The sequence below is a fragment of the Diplodia corticola genome (assembly GCF_001883845.1).
Source record: "Diplodia corticola strain CBS 112549 chromosome Unknown scaffold4, whole genome shotgun sequence".
Lineage (NCBI taxonomy): Eukaryota > Fungi > Ascomycota > Dothideomycetes > Botryosphaeriales > Botryosphaeriaceae > Diplodia > Diplodia corticola.
This window is the reverse complement of record NW_017971483.1, coordinates 672,216-694,795: the sequence shown is the minus strand read 5'-3', so window position 1 is coordinate 694,795 and position 22,580 is coordinate 672,216. Positions and strand designations below refer to the sequence as shown.

The following is a 22,580-nucleotide window of genomic DNA, read 5'->3' as shown; positions in this document are numbered from 1 at the left end:
CAAGCTCAGCGATAGTGGATCAGAGTCGAAAAGAAAGAAAGAAAACGCGAATATTGTTTCAACTTAAGCGCGCGATAGAATGTTCCCAAGATCTCGGGTCAGAACGTTGCAACGTAAAGGATACCCCATGTGCTGGCTGGTTGAGGCTGCCTAGCATAATGATTGCTGGCGTGTCGTTCCCTTATGGCCGGACCAACCGCGCTGACTTGTGTAGGGATCAATTCCTATACAGGAATAGATATACGTGAGGTGGGCATCGTGGCGGCCAGCATTTGTCGACGCAGTCCAACGTCTTCAAACACCTCCATCGGCGTTGACTCTGGCTCAATCCCCGCACTGGTCCCAAAGTGTGGGCCAGTATCGATCTCCATCTGTTCTGACCACTCTGAAAGCTTTTTTGCGAGAATTTTGAAGCCAGAATCACCGTCATAGGTTGTGAAGTGTGCTAGACCTTCGCGCTCGTCGCTGATTCCGCGGGCCTCGATCGGTTTTGAGTATGGTGTGATGGCCCACTCTGGGGAAAGTTGCTGTGTCCAAGTCAGCTCACTTTATAACTTACACTCAAAAGGATTATAGACCTGATCCTTCTTGATGGTGGTGTGTTCTCCAGGGTGTCGCGTTTCAAAACAACAAATGACCTTGATCCGGGATTTGAACGTCTCTGAAGTGGAATCTGCGGTACCAACCAGTTGGCGGAATAGGTGCTGCCGTTTAACGATTCGGTCCACACTATCTGCGAGCTTGGTCCGTACTGTTTTCTTGTCAAGAGATCTGGCCGATATTGTCGCCCATTGTGCCAACCCAGCGCGAGAGTGAGGCGTAGCCAACAGTATGACTCCATGCACTAGTCGGGCAGTGTTGGCAGATTCCTTTTCTTCGTCGAGAGATGTTGTAGCCTGAAATGTGGTTAAAAGCCTTTCCAAGAACCTTACCATGCTTACTATCTCACATATTGGCAGATGAGGCCACCGAGGCCATGAGCCACAAAGACGATCGGTCGTGTCTTCGCATCGTTAGCTTCAACACCTACAGCACGTACCAGCAAGAATCATACAGGATTCCAATCTTTTGGATTTTGTCTTCGATCTTCATCCACATCCTCCAGTAGCTTGTTCGCCAGAACATGAAGTCTCTGCCCCAACGGGATATCCAGCAATGTTTCTGGATGGCTGCTGTAGCCATAGACAAGGGTACGGGATCTTGGCACTTCATTTGATGGAAATGCCCTGGGCCATAGCTTTCCCGTGTCGGTTGTCCATGTCGTCTTTTGACTGCCTGCAAGGCCGTGGACGCAGACAATACTTGCGCAAAACGTCGTGATCAGTCAGCCTACTCAGAGAAAATCATGAAAGAAAGACTATAGCGGAAGGGCATAGCATACTCGAAGAGGGGTGGTTCCTTATCCGGTCTGTACGTTTCCTCGATACCGACATGGCCCGCTCCCTCCAGCGACTTTACTGTCTTCGGCTCTCTGACATTTTTCCTGATGTGGGGCTTGTGTTTAATCCAGCGTCTGTGCCGGAGTCTTTTGAAGGAAATAAAAGTTAGGCTCTTCATGACGTCTCAACAATGTCTGTGTGCTCGTTTGTGGTTGCAAGAGACTGTGGAGGGGAAAGGCGATGCATTCCCAAGGGCGAGGCTAGCTGGGGATCTGCCGGCTCGACACTCTTCTCATCAGTCGCACATGAGCACTTGAGACATCATTGCTGAGACAAAAGGAACCACTGTGGCATACTGAGCGTAAGATGGTTCCGCTTTGCATCGATTGCTGCAAGGCTCTCCCTAGAAACCGTATGATGGCGTGGTTACACGAATGACCAGCCTCATGATGCCTACCCCTCTTTTGGTTCTTGGCGAAAGTACTCACAAACGCTCTCCATTTTTGCTGGCGATAGTCAAAAGGATGTAAAAACACCTCCATCAAGTGAGGCGCAAGATGGCTACGATACAACTACTTGCTTACTGATGTCTGAAAGTGTTTCAACTGCAAGCAGGAGTCCTAGCCGATTCTACTTGGTAATCGGACTTTCTCGGAAACTCCGAGACCTAACATAATGGCTTTTTTCTTTTCTTTTTTTTGCTAACACTTTACTTTCTTCTTTCATAGAGTAAGTCCTCCTCCCGATGCTGGCTCGAAGAAGCCAACTTCTAGCATAATGGTTATTTGGGTCCCACAAGGAATACTCAGCCTCGACATGAGACGAAAAAAAAAGCATCGCGGAATCACTCAGCTGCAGTGCCATCCTGTACACCCGATCGTACGCTCCGGCTTATTGAGCCAGCTGAGTTCAGCTGACTGTGCAATGGACAAGGCTCCGAGACCACGAAAACGAATGTCAGCCATCTGACTCAAGTGGGCAAACAGTGCTTTTCCTTTCTACAGTCGATGGCTAACTTGAATTCGTCTTCCAGGGTTCTGGTATCATGTGAGTTGCCGCATAGAGCAATATCAGGTGTACTAGACTCAATATCTCGGATGAGTAACGAAGCCATGGTTTTCACGCCAGCCACCGGGTGCTGGGAAAGGCTGTGCATTTGCATACTCCATTTCTTCTTTTGCAGCAGTAGATAGCACACACTCTCCAAGAGCTGCAAGGCTCTGTATCAACATGCGGTGTAGCATATTGCAGCTCTTAATTTATTGTGCCAGCATCGTATGTACATCAAGTTGTTGAGATCCAGCTTCCTCTTCAAAAAGCTGCAATACACATTCCGTCTCCTTCCAGCACATCCACTTTCGTCATCCGTTCTACAAGGCTCATGGCTGGTTAAGCATGGACAGAGACCAGACGATCGCCCGGAAGATCATCATTTGCTGTGATGGCACAGCGTGCAATGCAACCCTTGGCACGAACTTGACCAATGTGTCAAGGATTTCACGATGTATCTGTGCTTCGGATGAGAACGGCAACCCTCAGATCGTATTCTATCAGCCAGGTGTCGGGACGGATCCGCACAATCCCATGGATGCTGCGAACAAGGCTACTGGATTAGGTATGTCGGGTAATGCCTGCTCTTCTCAGCGCTCTGACGATCATCCAGGCATCAATCAGAACATCCGGGAAGCATACAGCTTCATTTGCGACAATTATGAGCGCGAACACGACGAAATATACCTGATTGGCTTCTCAAGAGGAGCATACACAGTGAGATGCATAGCACAATTGATTGGTCAAGTTGGACTTCTTACAAAGGCACGCCTTTTCCTTTTGCCCGGTATCTTCCGCGACTGGAAGGAGGGGAAGCTCATCCTCCCACAGCTGTTGGACTGGCTGTACAAAACTGCCGCCTATCGTCATCCTGATACCGTACGGATCCAGGCCTGCGCAGTATGGGACACAGTCAGCACGCTTGGAAATCCCTTGAAGCCTCGGACCAAACCCTACCAGCAACTGATTCCGGACCCGTTGTGCTTTATCAACTCTGACCTCTATCGCAACATTAGATATGCTTTTCAGGCTCTTGCTCTACATGAGAGGCGGTCAAAATACCCTCCTATGGTTTGGCGGATACCAGAAAACCCCCCTCCTCAGAATGGCCCGGTTCTGGAGCAATGCTGGTTCACGGGCTGCCATAGCGACATAGGAGGAGGCAAGGATAACGACAGCCATGCGCACCTGGCACTCGTCTGGATGGTTTCGAAGTTGCAAGACCATCTGAGGTTCGACCTCAACAATCTCGGGAGCCCGAGTTTCGCTCAGCCACCAGGGCAGATCATACAGCGAAGTAAAACGTCGAGTTGGGGTTGGAGCCGCCAAGCTCAGCCAGGGAACAGTGAGAACCATTTCATTGAATCCGTTCAACCGACAGCCGCTGACGCTTTAAAAGTTGATGTCAGAGCCATAGCGAAGGTACAAGATTCCTTAAAGGCGGGGTACCGTGTTCTGGGGTCGTCAAATCGGAAACCACGCTGCCACTTTTGGTCTCGCGACGGCTTCGAGGAAGTTGATCCAGGCCAGACCGACATAGTCTCCAACGAGAGCATGCACTTTAGTGTGCGCGTGCTTCGAAGGCACAACGTTATCAAAGAGCACGGTATCTTGAAAAATGCTGTGCTAGATAGGAGGCCTGGAGGGGGTAACTGGGCTTGGACGCTACGACTTAGTGATCAGTCCCAGGCATTTGAAGTTGTGGAACATGCGGTCGACGATTCTGAGCATGGGATTCTTCAGGAATGGTTGAATCAAGAGCTCGAATTCTTACAAGCGGAAAATCAGATGGATAGCGGAAACCCAAGAACAATCATCGCCGAGCTGCTCGCATCCCTCGCGTAGCTTCGGAAAGGTATCAGAGAGACTTTAATGCAACACGAATGACTCGGAATACGCAAGGCCTCAAGTCAATTCATTTTCTTATTCAGTAAGAGCTTGTAATCGATACGAAATAAGACAGAAAGTATGTAACGCAATGGAGCTGTTGCTTTAGCAATGTGAAAGGATAGTGACTGCTAGAGGCTACGAAAAACACTCCCTCACGCTGTCGCCGCTGCTCAGTGGTTACGATGAAGGTCGCTTCCGCTTTTTGATTCAACACAAAAAACATTGATTCACACCAATCCCACAGAGAATTCTCGCTCCTATACAATCCCGAGTACCCCGATGATGCCTTACACCCATCATCCCAAGGCACGCATGATACTTGGAACTTTTGAAGCATCACATAAAACAGCTCAACCCATCCCTCAACACATCACCATCCGCACTCAATACAATACAAATCGTTATCTTTTCCACTATACCATTTCCAAGGGAGTAATCAGTACTTTTTGTATAATGCCCCCCGAGGAAGGAAGAAAGTTGCGCTAAATTCCAGCTACACCTCGCTCAGTGATCCTCCGTCCATACCCGCATCAGCTCGAATACCTCCATGAGGCTGAAGCAGGGCCGAGAAGGAAAAAGCAAAGGAAAGGAGAAAAAAAAAACGGTGGGAAAAAGGCCAAGCAAGGATACACCATATGTTCCTCGCTCGCGCATAAAATAATGCAAATCCAGCAAAGCACTTTGTATGAACGCCTTTGCCGCCACGCAATCAGCACCACTGCACGCTTTGACCGTTGGGAGCCGAGCCGAGCCTAGCCTAATTTACACGCCCGATGAGAAAACGAAGAAGAGAGAAGCAAGCTCCAGAGAAACTCAGAGTGCCTGCGGAAGAGGTTGTTATTGTTGTTCCAGCCCTTAGAGCTCCGTGTCCATGTCGCCGTCCTCGTTCGCCGGACGAAGCTGGTCGACGACGCCCAGCAGCCGCGCGTAAGGAACCGTGATGCGCTGAAGATCGCGGTGTTTGCCTGTTTCGAGAGCGTTAGTGCACGTCGCAAATCATCGAGAGGGGGAACAGCTTACCCAGAACCACGACGACCTCTTTCAGCAATTCTTCACGCTTCCAGCCCACGAGATCGTCTTCTTTCGCGCCGCCACCCTGCGATGACGATCCGTTCGCCTCGGCGGCGTTCCCGCCCGCCTTGTCGCCGTCCCGCTCGTCTTCGTCCTCGAAGATGTTTCCCATGAGACTTCTCAGCAACTCCTCGATCTTGCCCTTCAACCCTTCCGCACCCAGCCGCTTTGCGTACATGAGCAGGTAAATCTTGTACTCCTCTCGAGCGCCCAGCGTCATTGCCGCAGCCACTCTGTTCTCCAGATGCGCGACGCTGATGCTCGACTCCAGATTCTCGAAGCCTTCGGCCGACAGCAATGCCTTGATGAGGCGCTGCAAGTAGAACGCACGGCCGCGAATGAGCACGTTGTTCGACGTGTTGCGCTCGAGCTGCGGTATGATGCCGGCCGATATGTTTTCGGGTGAAACCTCGTCGACGTCTTTGTCCTTGTTCTTCTCGTTCTTGTTGGACAATCCGGTAGACGTGAGATTGCTGACGGACGAGTCTGTTGTGTTCCAATACTGCGATCCCACAGCCCACCAAGGTTCTGTGAGCCGTTGCCAGACGTAGAGCATTGGCGAATACGTGTAGCCGTCGCCGTTGGACAGAGCCACGATGACACGACCCTGTGAATTAAGACGCGCGAACACAATTCCAGGTGTGCCCATGAGGTGTGGGCCTTGTGAGTGTATCGCCGCGTCGAGTACGGGAGCGACAGAGACCGGAGGATGAGGGGCTGAGAGGGTGTTGATATTCCAGACATAGCAAGTGCCCACGGCAGTGATGCAGAGAAGCCACCATCCCCTGCAGTCCATGATGACCGGCTGGGCTTCGAGCGTCAATGGGTTGAGCAGCCGGCGCCCAGCAGGTGTCCAGACATGTACCATTCCGTCTTCAGACGCTGCAGCCCAGAAGTTCGGATTTCCAGTCACAAGCATGACCGGCTTCGGAAGGAAGTCTTGCCACAGAGTCTGTCCCTTTTTGGTGCATGTGATACGTGTAGGATCTCGATCTTGCGGTCTTCCCGTTCTCGACGGTGTCGTTGCGTTTTTGGCTTCCAGAATCACTAGGTCCTCCTTCGAGCTATCGCCAGACTGCGGCGGCTCACTTCCATCCATTGTCCTAACAATGACAGTGCGAATCATCGGCACAGCCAGCCTCAACTGACTCACAGAGAGGCTGGGATTTACGATGGCTGGCCGTAGAGGCTCGGGAATCTCAACTTCCAATGGCCTTTCGGACGTCTTTGGCGGTATTAACCCATCTGGAGCATTCACCAGTATGGGAGCAGCACCATTTACCGTGGCTTTTGCGAATCTCTTCTCAGTCCTACGCTCCGAGTCTCCGTCGATCTCGGCAAACTTCCGCTTGTTCCCGAGCAGAAGACCGGCGAGTCCTCCTTTCGGCAAGCCATCGTACGGTTTCGATAGGTCCAGGATACTGTGAGGGTTGTCGCTCCGAGCGCCTGGGCCACTTCTGGTCTGCTGCGCAGAAACGAGTTGTGTCTGTGGCAAAGAAGATTCTGCCAGACCGGAAGACGCAGAAACGAGAAGAGGAGCGATTCTTTTCTTGCCGTCCTTGGTAACAGTCACACGCTGCTTGAGCTTGTCAATTCTGGGGTCTCCGGATGATGCGGGAGCCGCTGGTGTCTGGGCAGCCGAGCCCTGCCCGTTTGTTTGAGCATTTGACTGAGAAGCAGCTGAGCCGTTTGTTTGTGCAGGGGTCGTGACACCGTTAGCACTTGCAGGCGCGGGAGCTCCGTCTCCCATCAATTCACCCATTCGCCCTTGTACTCCCTTCAGCTCGCCTGCCTTGCTTCCTTCCTCCAGGAGTAGCGCATCCGTTCCTTCGACCATGCCGAGCCTTCGGCCAGCACCAAATTTCTGCAGAGCTTTGTCACTCTCTGAAAGCGGCGCAACATAGCCCAACTCGCCCGGTTCAAACACGGCGCCCATGATGCTCCCATCAAGGCTGGTGAGATACAGATGTTCACCGTCCGGCGACCACGCAAGGTCAGAGATGGACTTGCTTGAGAGCTCTTGAGTGATGACGAAAGGTCGGGCGAAGCTCGTGTTCCATATACTCAACGTCTTGTCTTGTCCGGCGCAAGCGATGACAGTGACTGAAGGCAGGTTGGAGTTGCCATTGGCGTCTTTGTGAGCGTCTGTAAGGGGCTCCCTGTAGAACATTCTCGGGGAGAAGGCGCAAACCTCAACAGGTCCTTCATGGCCGATCAGGTTGATGTCGCTCTCCCAAGATCCTCTGTTGATTATGGCCACAGAGCTCACCGGTCCGTTGGTTGCGTTCGCCGCGGCTATGTGATTGCCGTCTGGCGACCAGGAGCACCGCCGGAAGTACGTGGTGAGCGGGGAAGTAACAAACGGAGCGACGATGGTGGTCTCGAGGACGAAGTTGCCTACTGAGTCTTGTGATGTAGCGTTCGGAGCGGGCGGCGTGAAACGGAAGAGCTTGATGGTACGGTCGTCACTGGCGGTTGCAAAATACTTGTTCGCCGGATCGAATGTGATGCCTTTAATATGGCTCTGGTGGCTGTTGATTGTCTTGAGCTTCTCGAAAGTGTGTCCCGACCAGACCACGACCTTCGAGTCCAAGCCCACTGAAACCAATATCGACGAGTCATAGGACCAGCCCAGGTCTTGGACATCATTGTCGTGACCGATCAGACGCCGCAAGACGCGCCAGTTCTCAACAGGCGGCTCCTCGTTGCTTCCTAAGCTCTATCTTAGTCAAGATAACCAATTCCCAGTGTGTGATCTCTCGTACCGAAAGTGGAATGCGAAACCGGGTTGGGATCCAGGACATAGACGCACACGACCCTGTCATCTGCGCCCGAGGCAAGGTACTTGCCGTTGCTGGAGAAGCGCACGGTGTGGATGGTGCCCGAGTGGTTGCTGACGGCAGCGAGCTGCCTGGGCTTCTTGTAGTCCGGGTTCGCAGAGTTCATGATGGCCTCCGTCGACCATACCCGTACGTGTCCGTCTGCGCAGAATGTTCAGTATCGCGGGTGTGCGAGTAGGAGCTGCCCGTCGGATATGGGCTTGGGTGCGAAAGGTCGACATACCTCCAGCAGCGGTAGCCAGTCTGCTTCCGTCGGGCGAGACATGGCAGCTGTAGACCTCGAAATCCTTGAGCTCACCTGTGGGTGCGCGCGAATTAGTGGCGGATCGGAAACGCGACAGCGCGCGGGAAAGACAGCAGCTGCGCGGAGAAGCTTACCAGGATGCGTCAACCAGACGGGCTTGACAATGTGCATGTTGGCGATGCGCTTCGAAGCGCTTCCTCATAATCAGGCCGGGGGCGGGTCGAGGAAGGCGCGATGCGGGGCGAGAGGTGCGGTCGTGGTGCTGGTGTGCAAGGTGCTGTTGCAAGTGAAGCCGGAGCTGGTGAACGCGCGCGACTCAAGCGGCGGAAGCCCATGCGCTTGGCGCGTCTCCGGGCGGTGACGTCTCACCCAGGTACAATCATTATGCAGCCTGATTTCTGCTGCCGTCATTCTCCGCACAACTTGTTCAGCAGTAGTTGGTCCATTCTCAAATACTACTGACCCATTGGTCGCAAAGTGCGCGTGTCGTCTGCAGAAAGACAGCAACGAACATGACGGAACCAGGTGAAGCAAAAGGTGTCCCCAACGCAAATTCTCTGCCAGAAATGTAGCGTATCCTGTGGACAGGCGTTCCTCCCACTCCGATCCAGTTTATGTTCACACAGGTCTCAAAGCGCGCTGCCTTTTGCGGCTATTGCATGCCTTCCATGAGTTCCACCTTGTCCAGCACCATTCCCCTAAGGCCTGCCCATTCCCTCAGTTCTTCCCACTCCTCCCCTTCCTCCTCGCCCTTCCTGTTAGGGTCTTTGAAGCCCCACGCCTGCGCGACCCTGTCAATAGCCGCTCGCTCCTCTTCCCTCAGATATCTCTCCGACAGTGCCATCCCCTGAGCCCAAGAGATCCTATCCATTTGATCGTTTGCCGTGGTGACAGCCACGATACCAATCGTGGAAACCGCCCCAACGTATGTCATTATGCCAATCATGGCCATTTGCGTGGCCGATTGAGGGTTTACTACCTGCTGGTAGTCGGCAAATTTAGAGGCCAGGACGTATGCAGCTCCAGGCGCGAGAGCAAGACCCATGAATGGTGGCATAACCTTTCGGACTATGAGTGCACGACGGTAGGCAGGCTGCCTAAACGTAAGCTCAATGATGGACAGCGCCAAGTGCAAGTCTTTGGCGTTTATTGCTGCATCCAGTGCGTAGTTCGCACTTTCGGACGACACGGCAGCTGCGGGATTGTTTGGACTCGGATTGCTGTATTTGACGGGCGAGGTGTTCGGCGCTGCGACGGGCTTGTTCGCATACAGGTGCAAAACTTCCGGGAAGCTTTCAGGCTTCTCGAGAATGGACTGGGTCGTAATGTAGGCATCCAGCACCTTTGGAGATATGAAGACAGGCGGGTACTTCATCAGCTTGTACAACAACGTCGATAGCGCCTCAATTCGATCGGAAGGATTAGTCGAGTGCGGCTCAAGGTCCAGCAGTACGGATGTCGGCGTTGATGCTTTTGCAGGAACAGTAGATCGCTTTTGCTGGCCATCTACTTCAGCCAAGAATGCAGCAGCGCTCTGCGCAACACTGAGGGTCTCCAAAAGGGTATCTTCCGAAGGCACCGACTCCCTGTTCAGTATAGCTAGTACGGCCTCTTGGGCCTTCTTGACATTCGCGGCAGCAAGCGCCGTGAGCTCCGGATGGACCGCATTTGTAGTGCTGGCTGGGCGGATGAGGAGTTGGCTCGCAATTGATTGGGGTGCGCGTGCGCTTCCTGAGACTGGGGTCTTGCGAGGGTACTGCCGGGTCCGCTGGGGAAGCTGACTTCGAGGACGGGACTCGGAGGCAAGAGCGGAGCTCAATGGGCGTCGCTGCTGCCACTTAGGCTGACGCAGGATGTGCTGACACAGCTGGCATGGCGATGCCGGCGCAGGACGTGCGCGGAGGAGACGCGAGGAGGAGTTCATGGCGGGTGTTGCGGGATTAAAGCGGCGGCCAGAGGTTGCCGCCGGATGACGATGCGCGGGCGATTCGCAACGCGTGGTGGCTGTGCGCGCGAGCCACAGCTTGCAGCCCAAGCCTGACCCGACCGCCGACATCATTCGCTCCCGCGCCAAGTTGCTCACGGCTCTTCTACACTACCATCCCTCGCCCTCGCTTTCACGCACCCTGGGGCGCCAACATACCAACCGCCTCGCTGCGTTGACACAGACAGGGGATTTCAACCCGCCCATCTCGACCGCGCACACGACAGCTCCGCTATGCCCGCGCCGCCTCCACCACCTCCCCCTCCGCCGCCGCCTGGCGCTGCTGGCGGTCCCCCTCCCCCTCCGCCGCCTCCACCCGGTGGATTGCCTTCGAAGCCCCCAGGCGGTGGTAAAAACAGGGCAAGTTCCTTTGTTCTATTAAACTCTCCCTACGAGAGCTACTGCTAATGACGCCGACAGGGAGCGCTGCTTAGCGATATCCAGTCAGGCGCGAGGCTTAAGAAAGTCACCCAGATCAACGACCGCTCCGCGCCGTCAGTTGGAAAAGTCCTCGATGGACCCTCCGGTCCTCCAATGGGCGCGCCGCCCGTCCCTGGCATGGCACCGAAACCCCCCGGCGGACTTGCACCGCCCGTTCCTGGCGGCAACCGGGCAAGGAGCAACAGTGAGAATGCGGACAGTTCAGGAGCGGCGACCGGCGCTGTCCCGCAGCTAGGAGGGCTCTTTGCTGGAGGCATGCCCAAGCTTCGGAAGACTGGGAGAGGCGGGGTGGACACAGGAGCAGACAAGAGCGATTCGCCATACCTGTCAGATCCGGAGACGACACGTTCGCGGGCAGCGCCAAAGCCACCCACTGCTTCAGCTCCCCGGCCTCCCGGAGGTGCTCCGCCTCTTCCGCCTGGCGTAGCAGCGCTCAAGAACACTCTGCGGCCTTCATCGTCGCACGGCGCACTTGGCGGAAAACCAAAGCCACCGCCTCCAGTAGGCAAGAAGCCACCTGTGCCTCCACCGTCATCACGGAAACCTTCAACTCCTGCACCGCCGCCTCCTTCCTCCTCCGCTCCTGCGCCTCCGTCTGCGCCGCCTCCACCTCCATCGGCCGCCCCACGACCGCCTTCCCGAGCTACACCACCGCCTCCGCCCGGCCCGCCCCCACCACCAACCAATGGCCACGCACCATCCTTGGCTGAGCAAGCCGCCCGCAATGCTTTCGGTCGCGGATCTCCCGCCGCTCCTCCGCCGCCGCCACCCGCATCACCACCAAGGGCGCCATCTATCGCTGCTCCCCCACCGCCACCGTCCGCCGCTCCAGTCCCTCCATCCGCTCCATCCGCCCCACCGCCGCCGCCCGGCACACATCCAATCAAAGCACCAACCATGGCCATGCCTCCACCACCTCCTTCGTCAGCACCGCCGCCGCGAGCTGCAACAATGGATCCCAGCGCATTCACGCTGTCAAACGGTGGCTCTATGAAGAGCACAGCATCAGTCAACACAAACATGCTTCGCATCAACGACGGCCGCTGGAAGTTCCAAGATGACTCACAACTGCCCAAGCCGCGTGAATTCAGCGCCGGACCGAAGAAGTACAGAGCCGGCCGCGGTAGCAGTGTGCCGCTTGACCTCAGTGCATTCGAATAAGGCAACCCAGAGCGCCATCGAAGAAACGACCATTACGGTCGTGCATTGCTGGCAGCGCATCTCAGTTTGTCCTTTTCCTTGATTTTCGTTTGTGACCATTGCATGGAGTTAGGAGACAGGGACGGGCTAGTGCGTGCGTGCGCAGGCTTTTTTTTTTTTTGGAGTAACCTCTTCCATTCTTCCATCAAACGGTAGGATGGATGGAAAAGGAATGGGTCTTTTTTTTTCTTCTTTCCAAAATCAAGGGGCGAGATGCGGCTACAACACACTTTTGAAAAGAATGATCCTTTTTTTTTCTTTCTCTCTCCCCTGACGCAATACAAAAGCCGTGTTCCTCGAAATGGTTCAAGGTCAAAACCGCATACCCCCTGTCGTCTGGCTTTTCTTATTTTGGTTGGTTTGCTTCTTCATCCGCCCACTCAGGCATTTCGAATCAAGGAATCCGAAGCGAGAGTGAGATTAGTAGAAATCTATTAAACCAAGAGATCAATCACTGTATGACAATGCGTTCGAAACCGTGGTGCGTGAGTAAAGACCCCTTTCATTTCCTTGCTGGTGCTGCGATGCTGCCATACAGCCTGCACATCAAGCACAGGCAACAATCGCCGCACCTTAGGATTACAATGCCACCGGGAGCGGAGTGTCTACAATCCTTTCGCAATCGTCCCCCATAAACAAGTTTTGTAAAATACTTCTTACAGCGTTGAACGCACGCCAGAATGCCCACACCAAGTTTTTCCTTTGCAAATAAATGCCCATTCCAACGATATGGCTCTCATTCATCGCAGCACCATCTCTTCTCTCCAGCCCATCCGTAAACTTTATTTATTTATTTATTCATCCCTCCCAGCGCCAAAAGTCCGCTGCAAAAAGCCCATCTCCCTCTTCTTCTCCTCAGCCACCCTCCTCCTCTCAGCCACGCGCCACTTCAGCAAGCCCGCCCCCGCCATGCCCGTCGCATACCCGCCCAAATGCGCGACGTGATCCATGCCGGTGCGGGCGCCGCCGCGGGCGAGGCCCCAGACCTCGTAGGCCAGACAGGCGGCGAGCAGGCCGGCGGACGAGACAGGAACACGATACTCGGGGAAGAAGGGGACGGCGAAGGCGTCGGCGTCCTTGAGCAGGAGGAGGGCGCCGATGGTGGCGGCGAGGGCGCCCGAGGCGCCGAGGGTGGAGACGGCGAAGCTGCGGCGGGCGACGCTGGCGACGAGCGAGCCGAGCGAGCCGAGGACGCCGCCGGCGAGGTAGACGGCGAGGAAGTCGGCGCGGCCGACGAGCTCGTGCAGCTGCGGGCCGGCGCCCATGAGGATGAGCATGTTCATGAAGAGGTGCTTCGGGTCTTGGTGGGAGAAGATGTTGCCGAGGACGGAGAGGGCGGTCGGGTAGCCGGGCGTTTGGAGGAGGTACTTGTTGAAGGGGCGGTAGAAGGGCGGGAAGCGCCAGGCGAGGAAGATGAAGAGGTTGATGTTGAGGAGCGCGAAGCAGGTTGCCAGCGCGGGGGGCGTGTCGGGCCAGAGGCGGGCAGCCGAGGACGGGGGGGTGTAGGTTTCCGTGAAGATGTAGAGGCCGGCGAGGATGAGGGCGGAGACGAAGGCAGAGGGGAGGATGCGCGCGGCCTGGGGAAGAGCACGATCAGGTTCTGGGTCTGGGTGGTTGTGGGTGTTGGAAGCTTACAGCGCTCATCTTGGGAGCCTCTTTTTCTTTCCGTATCACAGCTTGCTCTTCGTAATACTTGAGCCATTCAGACTTTTCCTTCTTACCTGCACATTCTATATCAGCCTCCGGATCACACCAATATCACGAGCTTCACTTACGTAGCTCTGTCTTGGCTTTGACTGGACCTAGGGTACCACCCTTCCCGGCGAGACCTTCTTTTTCTTGAACTTCTTTGCGTCGCTCTTCTTCTTCTTTTTGACGCTCGTAGACTTTTTCATTACGCCTCCTCAAGGCTTCCAATTCGCTGTGTCCGTATACATTGCCAAGCGTTTGCTCCGAATCTCCCTTCTTGTACAGCTTCAGGTCCTGAGCCCGTTGGATCATCATGCCTTCCAGGCGCTGGGCTTCCCTCCGAGCCCATTCAGCCGCTGCTGCCTCTTCATCGAAAGGATATGTGCTGCGGAGATACTCGAGCGCGTTCAGAGCCCGTTCTCTTGGAAACGAAGTCGGTCCCTCGACACCTTTTTCAGCCAAACTTCCGGTTACGCGACGATGCTGTAGAACACGAAGGAAAGAATTCCCCTCGGCCGCCGAGATACCAGGTCCAAATATCTGAGTTATCTGATCTTTCTGCAAGTCTCCACCAGGGAGCTGTGTGTCCTCGTTTCCCTCTGCATCCTGTGCTTCCTTAAGGCCTTTCGAACTCGGGTGGAGATCGGCTTTCTTCGACGCGGGCTGTTTACGGGCGAAGGCGACTGTAGACGTGGTAAAGTGGCGATGGTCAAGCAGGCGAAGGAGTGGCGGACGTAGGCTGGAGCATTTGAGTGGTGTTGTGCCGAGGCGAGAGATGTGCGAGGGCACCGCTCTCGGCGATGCAGGACGAGCCGCGGCGACGGCGGAGGCAATTGACCGGGCTGAAAGGGCGAGGGAGGACGAGCGTAGCCCCCAAAATGGCCTACATGCTACGATGCACGCATTGCTCATTGCTGTGGACGTGGGGGGGAGCGGGCATACGTAGCAGGCAGGCGCGAGGTGACGCACGCGCGCGGCCACTTAGAAAAGGCATCGCCGGCCGGCCGCTTCACAAAGCTCCACGCTGCGCGTCGGGCAACCCCAAAAACCCCACGCGCAGACGCCGACTTGACGCCAAACAACCTGCCTGTACTGCAGCTCTCTAGAATTAACGGCTCGCGTCCCCATCCACACACACACACCATGTCCGCCGAGGCACTGCCAATCACACCGGCCGCCTTCGCCGAAGCCATCAAGGAACTGACAGTGCCGTCGCTGCACGCAAAAGCAGCCGAGCTGCGCAATTCCATCTACCATCTGCGCCGCTCGAACCTGCAGCTGCAGCCCTTCGCGGACGAGGGCGACGGCGACTGCGCAGAGGCGATCAGGGAGAACGAAGAGGTCATGGCACGCATGGAGGACCGCATCGAGCTCCTGAAGTTGGAGGTCGAGGTGAATCGCGGCATGCTTTGGGTTGACGACGCCAAGGCGGATGCGAGCAAGGAGCAGGTCAACGGAGACGCCAGTGAAGCGCAGCGAAACGGCGACGATGGCGAGCAGAGGAGCGAGGAGGGCAGTGCGCAAAACCAAAGTGCGACAGAAACCCAGCAGCAGCCAGCGAACAGTGCGAGTCATGTGGAGAGTGAGGCGCAGGACGAGCACGAAGGAGTTTTCCTCTAAGCAGGCGAGTGTCGGCAGGGAGAGGACCCTGGTATACGAGACCCAAATTAAACACACGAAGAGACTATCGTCGACTGCCGAACGCGGAAGAGTTACTGGGAGACTATTGATAGCATGGGCGAGACCTAGGGCGCCAGGGATGGGTTGGGAGCCCAAAGCCGCCTCGAACTACCGACCTTGCAACCCCGCAGTGGTTTGACTCCGGTGAAGGCTGGTCCCCTGCCTTTTCCTTGCCTATGCGCCATGGAGGCCGCCGGACATCAGCAGACACGGCGGAAACCTCCATGACTGGACGACGATCCACGGGTCCGCACTGCGGCGCTCGTGTTGGCGGTCCTTGCCACGGCGCCGTCAGCTGGAATGCAGCGGTCTCGATTCGTAGAGGTCAGCCACGGGAGCGGCTGGAGAGCTTGGGCAGACGCCCGACGGAGACCGCAGACCATTCTCACCATCAAACTTCGCCAAGCAGGCTTGGCCGACGCACCGACGCAGGGGTTGCTACAGCTGCGGCAGCACCACCCGAAGGCAGGAAGAGTCGGCACAAGCTTCAGTCCGCTCTTAAAACCCCCCAAGCCACCGGTGGAAGGCCCTCTCCGTGCTCGAGCCTCAAGCTGCTAGCGTTCTTTATTTTATCTTTTCGCCCGCCTTGCGGATCCCGCGGCTTGCCGACGCATCGTGCATCCTTTGAGCAACACAACCCGGCCCAAGTGTTCAGCTGCAAGCGCATTGGCCGACGCCCAGCTGCCCTATCACTACACCCAATTGCGTGATCCCACATTCCGATCACAACAGCCCGAGAGTCATCTCCACACATACTAGACGGGGCAGATCGTCCTTGCCTCGGACCTCGCGCCGAATGCCGTTCTAGCTTTCCGCTTGCATCATTACATTATCCACACCGTACCTCTCGTCAATGCTTGGCGCCGAAGCCTATTTGCTCTACATAATAGCCGGCGCACTCCCGTACCTCGTGAAAGATAAAGGCTTGGCCCCTACGTCTCGCGCACCGGAGAGAGCCATATTGCACACCACTGTCTGGTAGATTTGCTCCCGTCAGACCTGCAAACGCTCTGAAAGGTAGGCCACAGCCACTCCATCCCGCGTGTTGCCGCCAACATCATCGCTGACCTACCATGACGTCGTAAAGGCCGATTCTTCCGCTAGGAACCGCTTCCTCTCAATCCCCTGCCACGGGCCAAGCACATTCATAAACTCGCCGTGGAAAACGCAACGCCAAGTCTGACAAGTCCTCGTGCCCTGACTTCCGCTTTGAGACCAAGGACTTCTTGATTGGGCCAAGACCACCCAACGCCTTGTCTTTCGAGCACTTCATCCACGCTGCATACTTATCCCGCAAAGCTCCTTTCGCATCTCAGCCGTGCGTCTCGTGCAACCATCCAATAAGCACGTCATCCCAAGACGGAAGTTCGAGACTGCTCGCCTGTTTATCGCGCCATACACCGTGGAACATTGCGCCAACGCGCCCCTACTTCAGCCTCCGCTCACCCAAGACTCGGGTAACACCCAAAGACATTCCGGACCCTATCCAACAAGCCAAGCCCAAGCCCAAGCCACCGCCACCATGGAACGCCAGAACGAACAATCCTCTCCCCAATCTTGGGCTCTCACCGACAGTCTCCGCGAAGCACTAGACACCCGTGTAAAGTCTTTCCTGGAAACCCTCGACTCTTCCAAAACCATGAACGCTTGGGGTGCCACTCCTCGTCGCGATTCCATCCTATCCGAATCCTCAGCCGCCGCCGAAGAGCGTGCAAAGACCGACTATGAGGCCACCTCTACGAGCACGGCTGAGGATCTCGCTCTTGACGCAGACCATTCTCTTGACGCCCAAATCATGCTCGCCGAAACGGCCATCCCAAAGTCGGCTGCAAATGCGGAAGCCGAACAGGACAAGATGCCAAGGGTAAGTCATCTCTGTCTACATCCATCGCCAGAGTAGTTTGCTGACTTCCACAGGCTCACTCCTGCACCATCGACGGCGCATGTCTTCGCGACCTGTGGCTGAGGGGCATGGTAACCGTCGCAGGCACCGCGCTGCTACTCCTCTTCTGAAGTGATGGAAACGAATCGACAAAAAACCAAACAAACGGAACATGCGAAACGATCGAAACCGAACCAACCCTGTCCCCTATGACAACCTGGCCTTTCATTCACTTCCTTCGTTCCTATAGCCTGTCACAACGACATCGGGTCGTCGGTCGTCTCAATACGGCCCTTCGGTCAATACCCATCGCCACCTGCGAATGCGATGCCCCAAACTCCCAAAGACTCTACAACGAACGGCCCAGCCTCAAGTACACCAGTACACCCATCGTCAACGACTCAATAAGTCGAGCGAACGACGCTTTCGATCCTCGCACGAAGGGAACAGCCAACCAGCCTCGACCTACTTCGATCCCGGCAACTTCCGACCGAACCGAACCATGTCTGTAGGCAGCAGCAACGACAACAACAATACCTCCACCGCCGCCACTACCACCACCACCGCCTCTCCATCGAAACACTCGGGCCACAAAACCACAGGCGACCGCCTCGCCACGACTGCGTTCTGGACCCTTCATTTCGCCAACGGCGGCGCAGTTAGCCGTTGTCGTGGGGTCCCCCCGAACCCCGGCTCTCCTTTCGGCTAATACCGACAAGGATTGGCCAGATTGGGTAAAGGACATATTGTATCACCGCGAAGGATCGTGGCGCGATGCTATACGCCGCGGACACGGGGGAGATGTAGAAAAGGCTTGGCGGGTAGGGATGGATGGCGGCACTAGGGGTGCAGTGCTGTTTTGTTGTTGTTGTTGTTGCCTTGCGCGATGATCTTTATTTTTTTTGGGGGGGAGGAAAGGGAAACAAGAGGAGGGGGGCCGACAATAACAACGGATCGGCGGTGTTGGTGTTGGTTGTTGCTGTCGTTCTTGTTGTTGATTGGCGGCGTGGATGGGCCGGACCGGCCCTTGGCCGTGCTGTGGATAGGATGGATGGATGGATGGTATGATGAGGTTTTACGACGCCCTATTATTCCATTCGTTGTGCATACATTCGAATAATCGAATTTCTTTTTCGAAAGGAACAACTGGTACTCTGATGTGCTCGAAATGCTTTGTGTGTGTGCGTGCGTGACGGCCATGGACCGCAATAATCGTCGGAAGAGTCGATTCAGTCAACGAAAGGAGCTGAAACGCGCTTAAACCGCATGCCTTTCTCACGATTGGCTGTAATGACAAGGACAGCGTGTCAGTTCCTTCACACATGCATACTACTACTATTCTCTTTTTTTTTTCTCTTCCCTCTCTTCCCCCCTTTTCGCCCACAGCTCGCTCCCCTCGGACAGTCTATCAAGCCCGGACGATCTCCCACTTCTGATCCTTGATGCTGACCTCCTCGTTCGCCTTCTCGTCGTAGTCGTACCAGTCGCCCTCGGTGAGGTCGATGCCGTCGAACTTGGAGCCCGACTCGAGGCCCGTGGCGGACCACTCACCCTGCGTGTGTTGAGAACGAAGAGTTAGGGAAAGGCTTGTGGAGGAGCAGAGAACGGAGATGTGTTGGGTTTGAGCTGCGAGCTGTGGAGGACAAGGGGTTCCGGTGGGGATCGGTGGGATGGTTTGGGGGCGAATGACAAGGTTGAGAGAGGGGGGGAAGCGGGTTTGTTGCGAAATGTAGGTGCCATGTCGTTTCTTCGAGCGATGACGAGCCGGTGCGCCGGTGCAGTAGAGGTTTGTCTTGCAATCTGGTCGGGAGAAGGGGCAACATTGAAGAAGGATATGGGGGAAGTATACGGGAAAGAAAAAGAAGAAAAAAGGGCTTACATCCGGCTTGAACTCGACGAATTCAAGACCACGGCAGTCGAACGTGATGATCTTCTGGCTCTTTGGCGGCGACTGCTGCGGGTAGGGTTTCGGAGTATCGATGATGCTGGCAGAGTGCTCTCTCTGTCATGCCGTCAGCCTTTCTTGATTGGGAAATTGATGTATGACAAGGATTGCAAGACCGAAGTGGAATTGAAGTAGTGGTTGGATCCGCAGGCAGCGCCCAGTATAAAGAAAGAAAAAAATCGGGCGAACAGTTCTTTACCTTGCAGTTCTTGCACTTCCACACAAAGTTGGCCTCGCCTCTGCTGCCGCTCTGTTCGTTTTGTTCCTGCACAAAAAGAGTTTAGGAATCCAGCATTCGAATCTCGAGAAACAGGGGATTGGACTCACAAAGCGACTGACGCTCACCCAGTTAGGGTGGATCTCGCGGCAGGAGGTGCACTGGACCTTGAAGGTGTAGTAGAACGGGGTCTCTTGGGTGTCGTTGGGCCTGAGGTCCGTCACACTGCGTTTCCTGTGAGCATTTTTCGGCTGCAATAGCGGGCGTCCGGGAGGCACTACCCCTCCAGTTCGGCGGTCAGAGTGAGGGCCAGCATGGTGCTTGAAATCAGTAGCGAGGGCTGGGTGACGGCGTTGGATGTGATGGAGGGGCAAAGATCAAGCTCCAGGCGGGGCGGGCGGGCATGCGCTTCACTTGGCCGCCCGCCAGCGCGTCGCGCAGGGATTCTTTCGTGGAGAGATCAGTTCCTGCACAACAACCCATCCGCCCTTCCCACCCACCACACCGCCGCCCCACGCGAGCTGCGCCCGCCGCAGCGCGTCTGTTCGAACACAATTGACGCCCCGCACCCGTCCACTGCGCCCACGCCCGCCGTCGCTCCTCGCCGCCCGGCCCCAACCTCACCGGCCGTGCACGAATTTCTTCGTGTAGGCGGACCATGCCACGCCGGTAGCCCGAATAATGCAGAGCCTCTGGTCGAGAACTCTGCGGGCAACCAAATGCACCTGCCGCTGCCAACAATGCCTCTCCTACTCGACCGCAGTCGCCCGCCGCTCCACCACCGCCTTCCGCAAACGCCTGTCGGCCATCCCGAGCTCCACAATCTTCTATTCCGCCATATTCGCCTGTGCCGCCGTCGCCGACGGCCGCTCCAAGCAGCAGCGCAGACAGAAGTGGAACAATGCCATCCAAGGCGCCAAAAATGGATTGGGTCCCCACGATGCAGATCCACCGACGTCGGACGGGCGGGAGGGTGAGCCCACTGAAGAACAGCCCGACTTGCAGGAGCCCGAATCGGACCCGGACTTCCTCGGGTCCGAGTACATGGATGCTGTGGACATCGCGGAACTACTGAAGAAAGCGGTTGACCATGTCGAGGACCCCCAGGCCGCAGAGGCTATCATGCGCGAGAAGCTAGAGGAGCTAGAAAACGCAGCGAGACAGGGCTCAAAAAAGACGGGAAGGCGCGGGCCTGGCTCGGAAGAGGACTACGCAACTTTTGGAGAAGTAGACGACTGGGCGGATGCAAGAACACACACAATGATGGACTCGGGGCAGCCGGAATGGCCCGAAAACACTGGCCCGTCCTTTGACCCCGACCACTTCCCTCCACAGTCAGTATACGCCACGGACGAGCGGAAGATGGAGGGGCTGGGGTACCGCTGGACACGCCGGAAGATACAGACCATGAACCTGTCCATGGCCAAATTGGTGTTGGCCATGACTGACGAAGCACAGCTGGACCGCTATCCACTGCGGAGAAAGTGGGATAATGTTCCCGAATGCTGGCTGCCGCATAACGTGTATTTTATCGCCATGAAAAAGCCGGCGCAGAAGAAGAAGTATTTCTTGAGCATCGAGGATTTCCTTCAGCGGACCAAAATGCCGAAGCGAGACGAGGACGTCGTAGAATACAAGCCCATCTTTGGGAAATACCCCTACTACGAGCAGGACCACGACGGCCAGTTCCACTACAAATGCCACTCCATGAACGAACGCATCTTCGACACCTTCGAACAGTGCTTCCGCGGCGAAGTCACCGTACCCAGCCTGATCGCGACCATCTGTGAGGAGCTCCTCGTCTCGTCCGCCCCGCCCAACATCACCACCTACAACGCACTGCTCCTGGGCTTCAACAAGCTAAAGCAGCGCAACCTCTCCCGCCTCGTCATCGAATCCCTCCACGAGGTCCACATGCGGCCCGACGAAATCACCTGCGCCGCCGCCCTGACCCACCACACCGCCACCAACGACGCCCACGGCTTCACGCGCTTCATGCAGCTCATGACGGGCATGAGCACGACCAGCTACGCGCTGATGCTCGCCCGCCCCACCCTCTCCCTGCACCACGCGTCGTCGCTGCAAAAGATGCAGAACCGCGTCGTCGCCCACCCGCGCAGCCCGGGCCGGCTGATCCAAAAGGTGCACCCGACGCCGCGCGTCATGAACGCCGTGGTCGCCGGCCTGCTGCGCTTCTACGGGCTCGAGCGCGCGGTGGACGTGTGCGCCACGCTCGCCGCCGACGGCTGGGGCTTCGAGACGGCGGCCCTCACGCGCTTCCTGCACGCCTGCGCCGAGCGCCGCGACTGGCCCGCCGGCGTCGCCGTCTGGCAGCAGCTGCAGGAGCTGCGCGCGCGTCGCCGCGCCCATCAGGACCGCCCGCTCGACCGCTCCGCGTACCTGCACATGCTCGGCCTGTGCTGGCGCTGCGACCGCCCCGACGTGTTCGAGCAGGTGCTCGTCGAGGCGGACAGGTGCGGCGGGTATCGCAAGGGCCCGCTGGAGAAGGACCTCGAGAAGATGCGGAGGAGGGGGCTGGGCGTGTTCGACGCCGCGGACGAGCGGAGGGCGGATTGGGAGTTGAGGGCGGAGATGGTGGCCAAGATCAGGCAGGAGGGCGTGTTGGTGGGGAGGTTGCGCGAGGAATTGGCGGCTGCGAGGGCGGCGAGGGCGGCGAGGACGGCAAGGGGGGCGGGGGCGGCGAGGGCGGCGTGGTCTGCTGCTGGTGGTTCTAACGCTGCTTCTTCTCCCTCTTCTTCTTCTTCTTCTCCTCCTTCTTCTCCTTCTCCTCCTCCCCCTCCTCCCTCGCTCGATGATCCTGCTCCTTCTTTTCCTTTTTCTGTTACCCCCTCTTCTCCCAATGATCCGTCTTCCTCTTCTGCCTTTCCTCCCCCTAATGCAGCTGCCATAACTACCACTCCAGCCGATACGGTCGTCGTCACCGACAACGAAGTCGTCATCCCAAAGATCGTCCACGGTTTCGCCGCACGGCCCGAGGGCGAAGTGGCATGGCGGTCGCTGAAAAAGAGCGGTGATGAGGGGAAGGGGACGAAAGATGGCTGAGTCGG

The 22,580-nt window shown here is 56.4% G+C and overlaps 9 protein-coding genes across 9 annotated transcripts; 5 read left to right on the top strand and 4 right to left on the bottom strand.

Annotated features, from left to right (window-relative positions):
• Window positions 1–2,774: 2,774 nt before the first annotated feature.
• On the top strand, window positions 2,775–4,274 carry BKCO1_4000198 (uncharacterized protein; the record flags this gene model as incomplete). The annotated part of the gene is made up of 2 exons (XM_020275624.1): window positions 2,775–2,994; window positions 3,043–4,274. The coding sequence occupies 2 exons, from the start codon at window positions 2,775–2,777 to the stop codon at window positions 4,272–4,274; spliced, it is 1,452 nt and encodes a 483-aa protein (XP_020134219.1).
• Window positions 4,275–5,174: 900 nt separating this feature from the next.
• On the bottom strand, window positions 5,175–8,645 carry BKCO1_4000197 (protein hir1; the record flags this gene model as incomplete). Its single annotated transcript, XM_020275623.1, has 5 exons — window positions 5,175–5,284; window positions 5,340–8,102; window positions 8,156–8,371; window positions 8,454–8,528; window positions 8,609–8,645. 5 exons carry the CDS (start codon window positions 8,643–8,645, stop codon window positions 5,175–5,177), a joined length of 3,201 nt encoding a protein of 1,066 aa, XP_020134216.1.
• Window positions 8,646–9,126: 481 nt separating this feature from the next.
• BKCO1_4000196 (uncharacterized protein) lies at window positions 9,127–10,398 on the bottom strand (the record flags this gene model as incomplete). The annotated part of the gene is made up of 1 exon (XM_020275622.1): window positions 9,127–10,398. One exon carries the CDS (start codon window positions 10,396–10,398, stop codon window positions 9,127–9,129), a length of 1,272 nt encoding a protein of 423 aa, XP_020134217.1.
• A 294-nt stretch (window positions 10,399–10,692) lies between these two features.
• BKCO1_4000195 (basic proline-rich protein) lies at window positions 10,693–12,060 on the top strand (the record flags this gene model as incomplete). The annotated part of the gene is made up of 2 exons (XM_020275621.1): window positions 10,693–10,830; window positions 10,879–12,060. 2 exons carry the CDS (start codon window positions 10,693–10,695, stop codon window positions 12,058–12,060), a joined length of 1,320 nt encoding a protein of 439 aa, XP_020134214.1.
• An 833-nt stretch (window positions 12,061–12,893) lies between these two features.
• On the bottom strand, window positions 12,894–14,700 carry BKCO1_4000194 (rhomboid family protein; the record flags this gene model as incomplete). Its single annotated transcript, XM_020275620.1, has 3 exons — window positions 12,894–13,676; window positions 13,735–13,820; window positions 13,875–14,700. The coding sequence occupies 3 exons, from the start codon at window positions 14,698–14,700 to the stop codon at window positions 12,894–12,896; spliced, it is 1,695 nt and encodes a 564-aa protein (XP_020134215.1).
• Window positions 14,701–14,931: 231 nt separating this feature from the next.
• BKCO1_4000193 (translation machinery-associated protein 17) lies at window positions 14,932–15,408 on the top strand (the record flags this gene model as incomplete). Its single annotated transcript, XM_020275619.1, has 1 exon — window positions 14,932–15,408. One exon carries the CDS (start codon window positions 14,932–14,934, stop codon window positions 15,406–15,408), a length of 477 nt encoding a protein of 158 aa, XP_020134212.1.
• A 1,582-nt stretch (window positions 15,409–16,990) lies between these two features.
• Window positions 16,991–17,481, top strand: BKCO1_4000192 (uncharacterized protein; the record flags this gene model as incomplete). The annotated part of the gene is made up of 2 exons (XM_020275618.1): window positions 16,991–17,332; window positions 17,386–17,481. 2 exons carry the CDS (start codon window positions 16,991–16,993, stop codon window positions 17,479–17,481), a joined length of 438 nt encoding a protein of 145 aa, XP_020134213.1.
• Window positions 17,482–18,758: 1,277 nt separating this feature from the next.
• On the bottom strand, window positions 18,759–19,828 carry BKCO1_4000191 (uncharacterized protein; the record flags this gene model as incomplete). Its single annotated transcript, XM_020275617.1, has 5 exons — window positions 18,759–18,902; window positions 19,230–19,352; window positions 19,495–19,560; window positions 19,623–19,737; window positions 19,794–19,828. The coding sequence occupies 5 exons, from the start codon at window positions 19,826–19,828 to the stop codon at window positions 18,759–18,761; spliced, it is 483 nt and encodes a 160-aa protein (XP_020134210.1).
• A 365-nt stretch (window positions 19,829–20,193) lies between these two features.
• On the top strand, window positions 20,194–22,575 carry BKCO1_4000190 (pentatricopeptide repeat domain-containing protein; the record flags this gene model as incomplete). Its single annotated transcript, XM_020275616.1, has 1 exon — window positions 20,194–22,575. One exon carries the CDS (start codon window positions 20,194–20,196, stop codon window positions 22,573–22,575), a length of 2,382 nt encoding a protein of 793 aa, XP_020134211.1.
• Window positions 22,576–22,580: the final 5 nt, after the last annotated feature.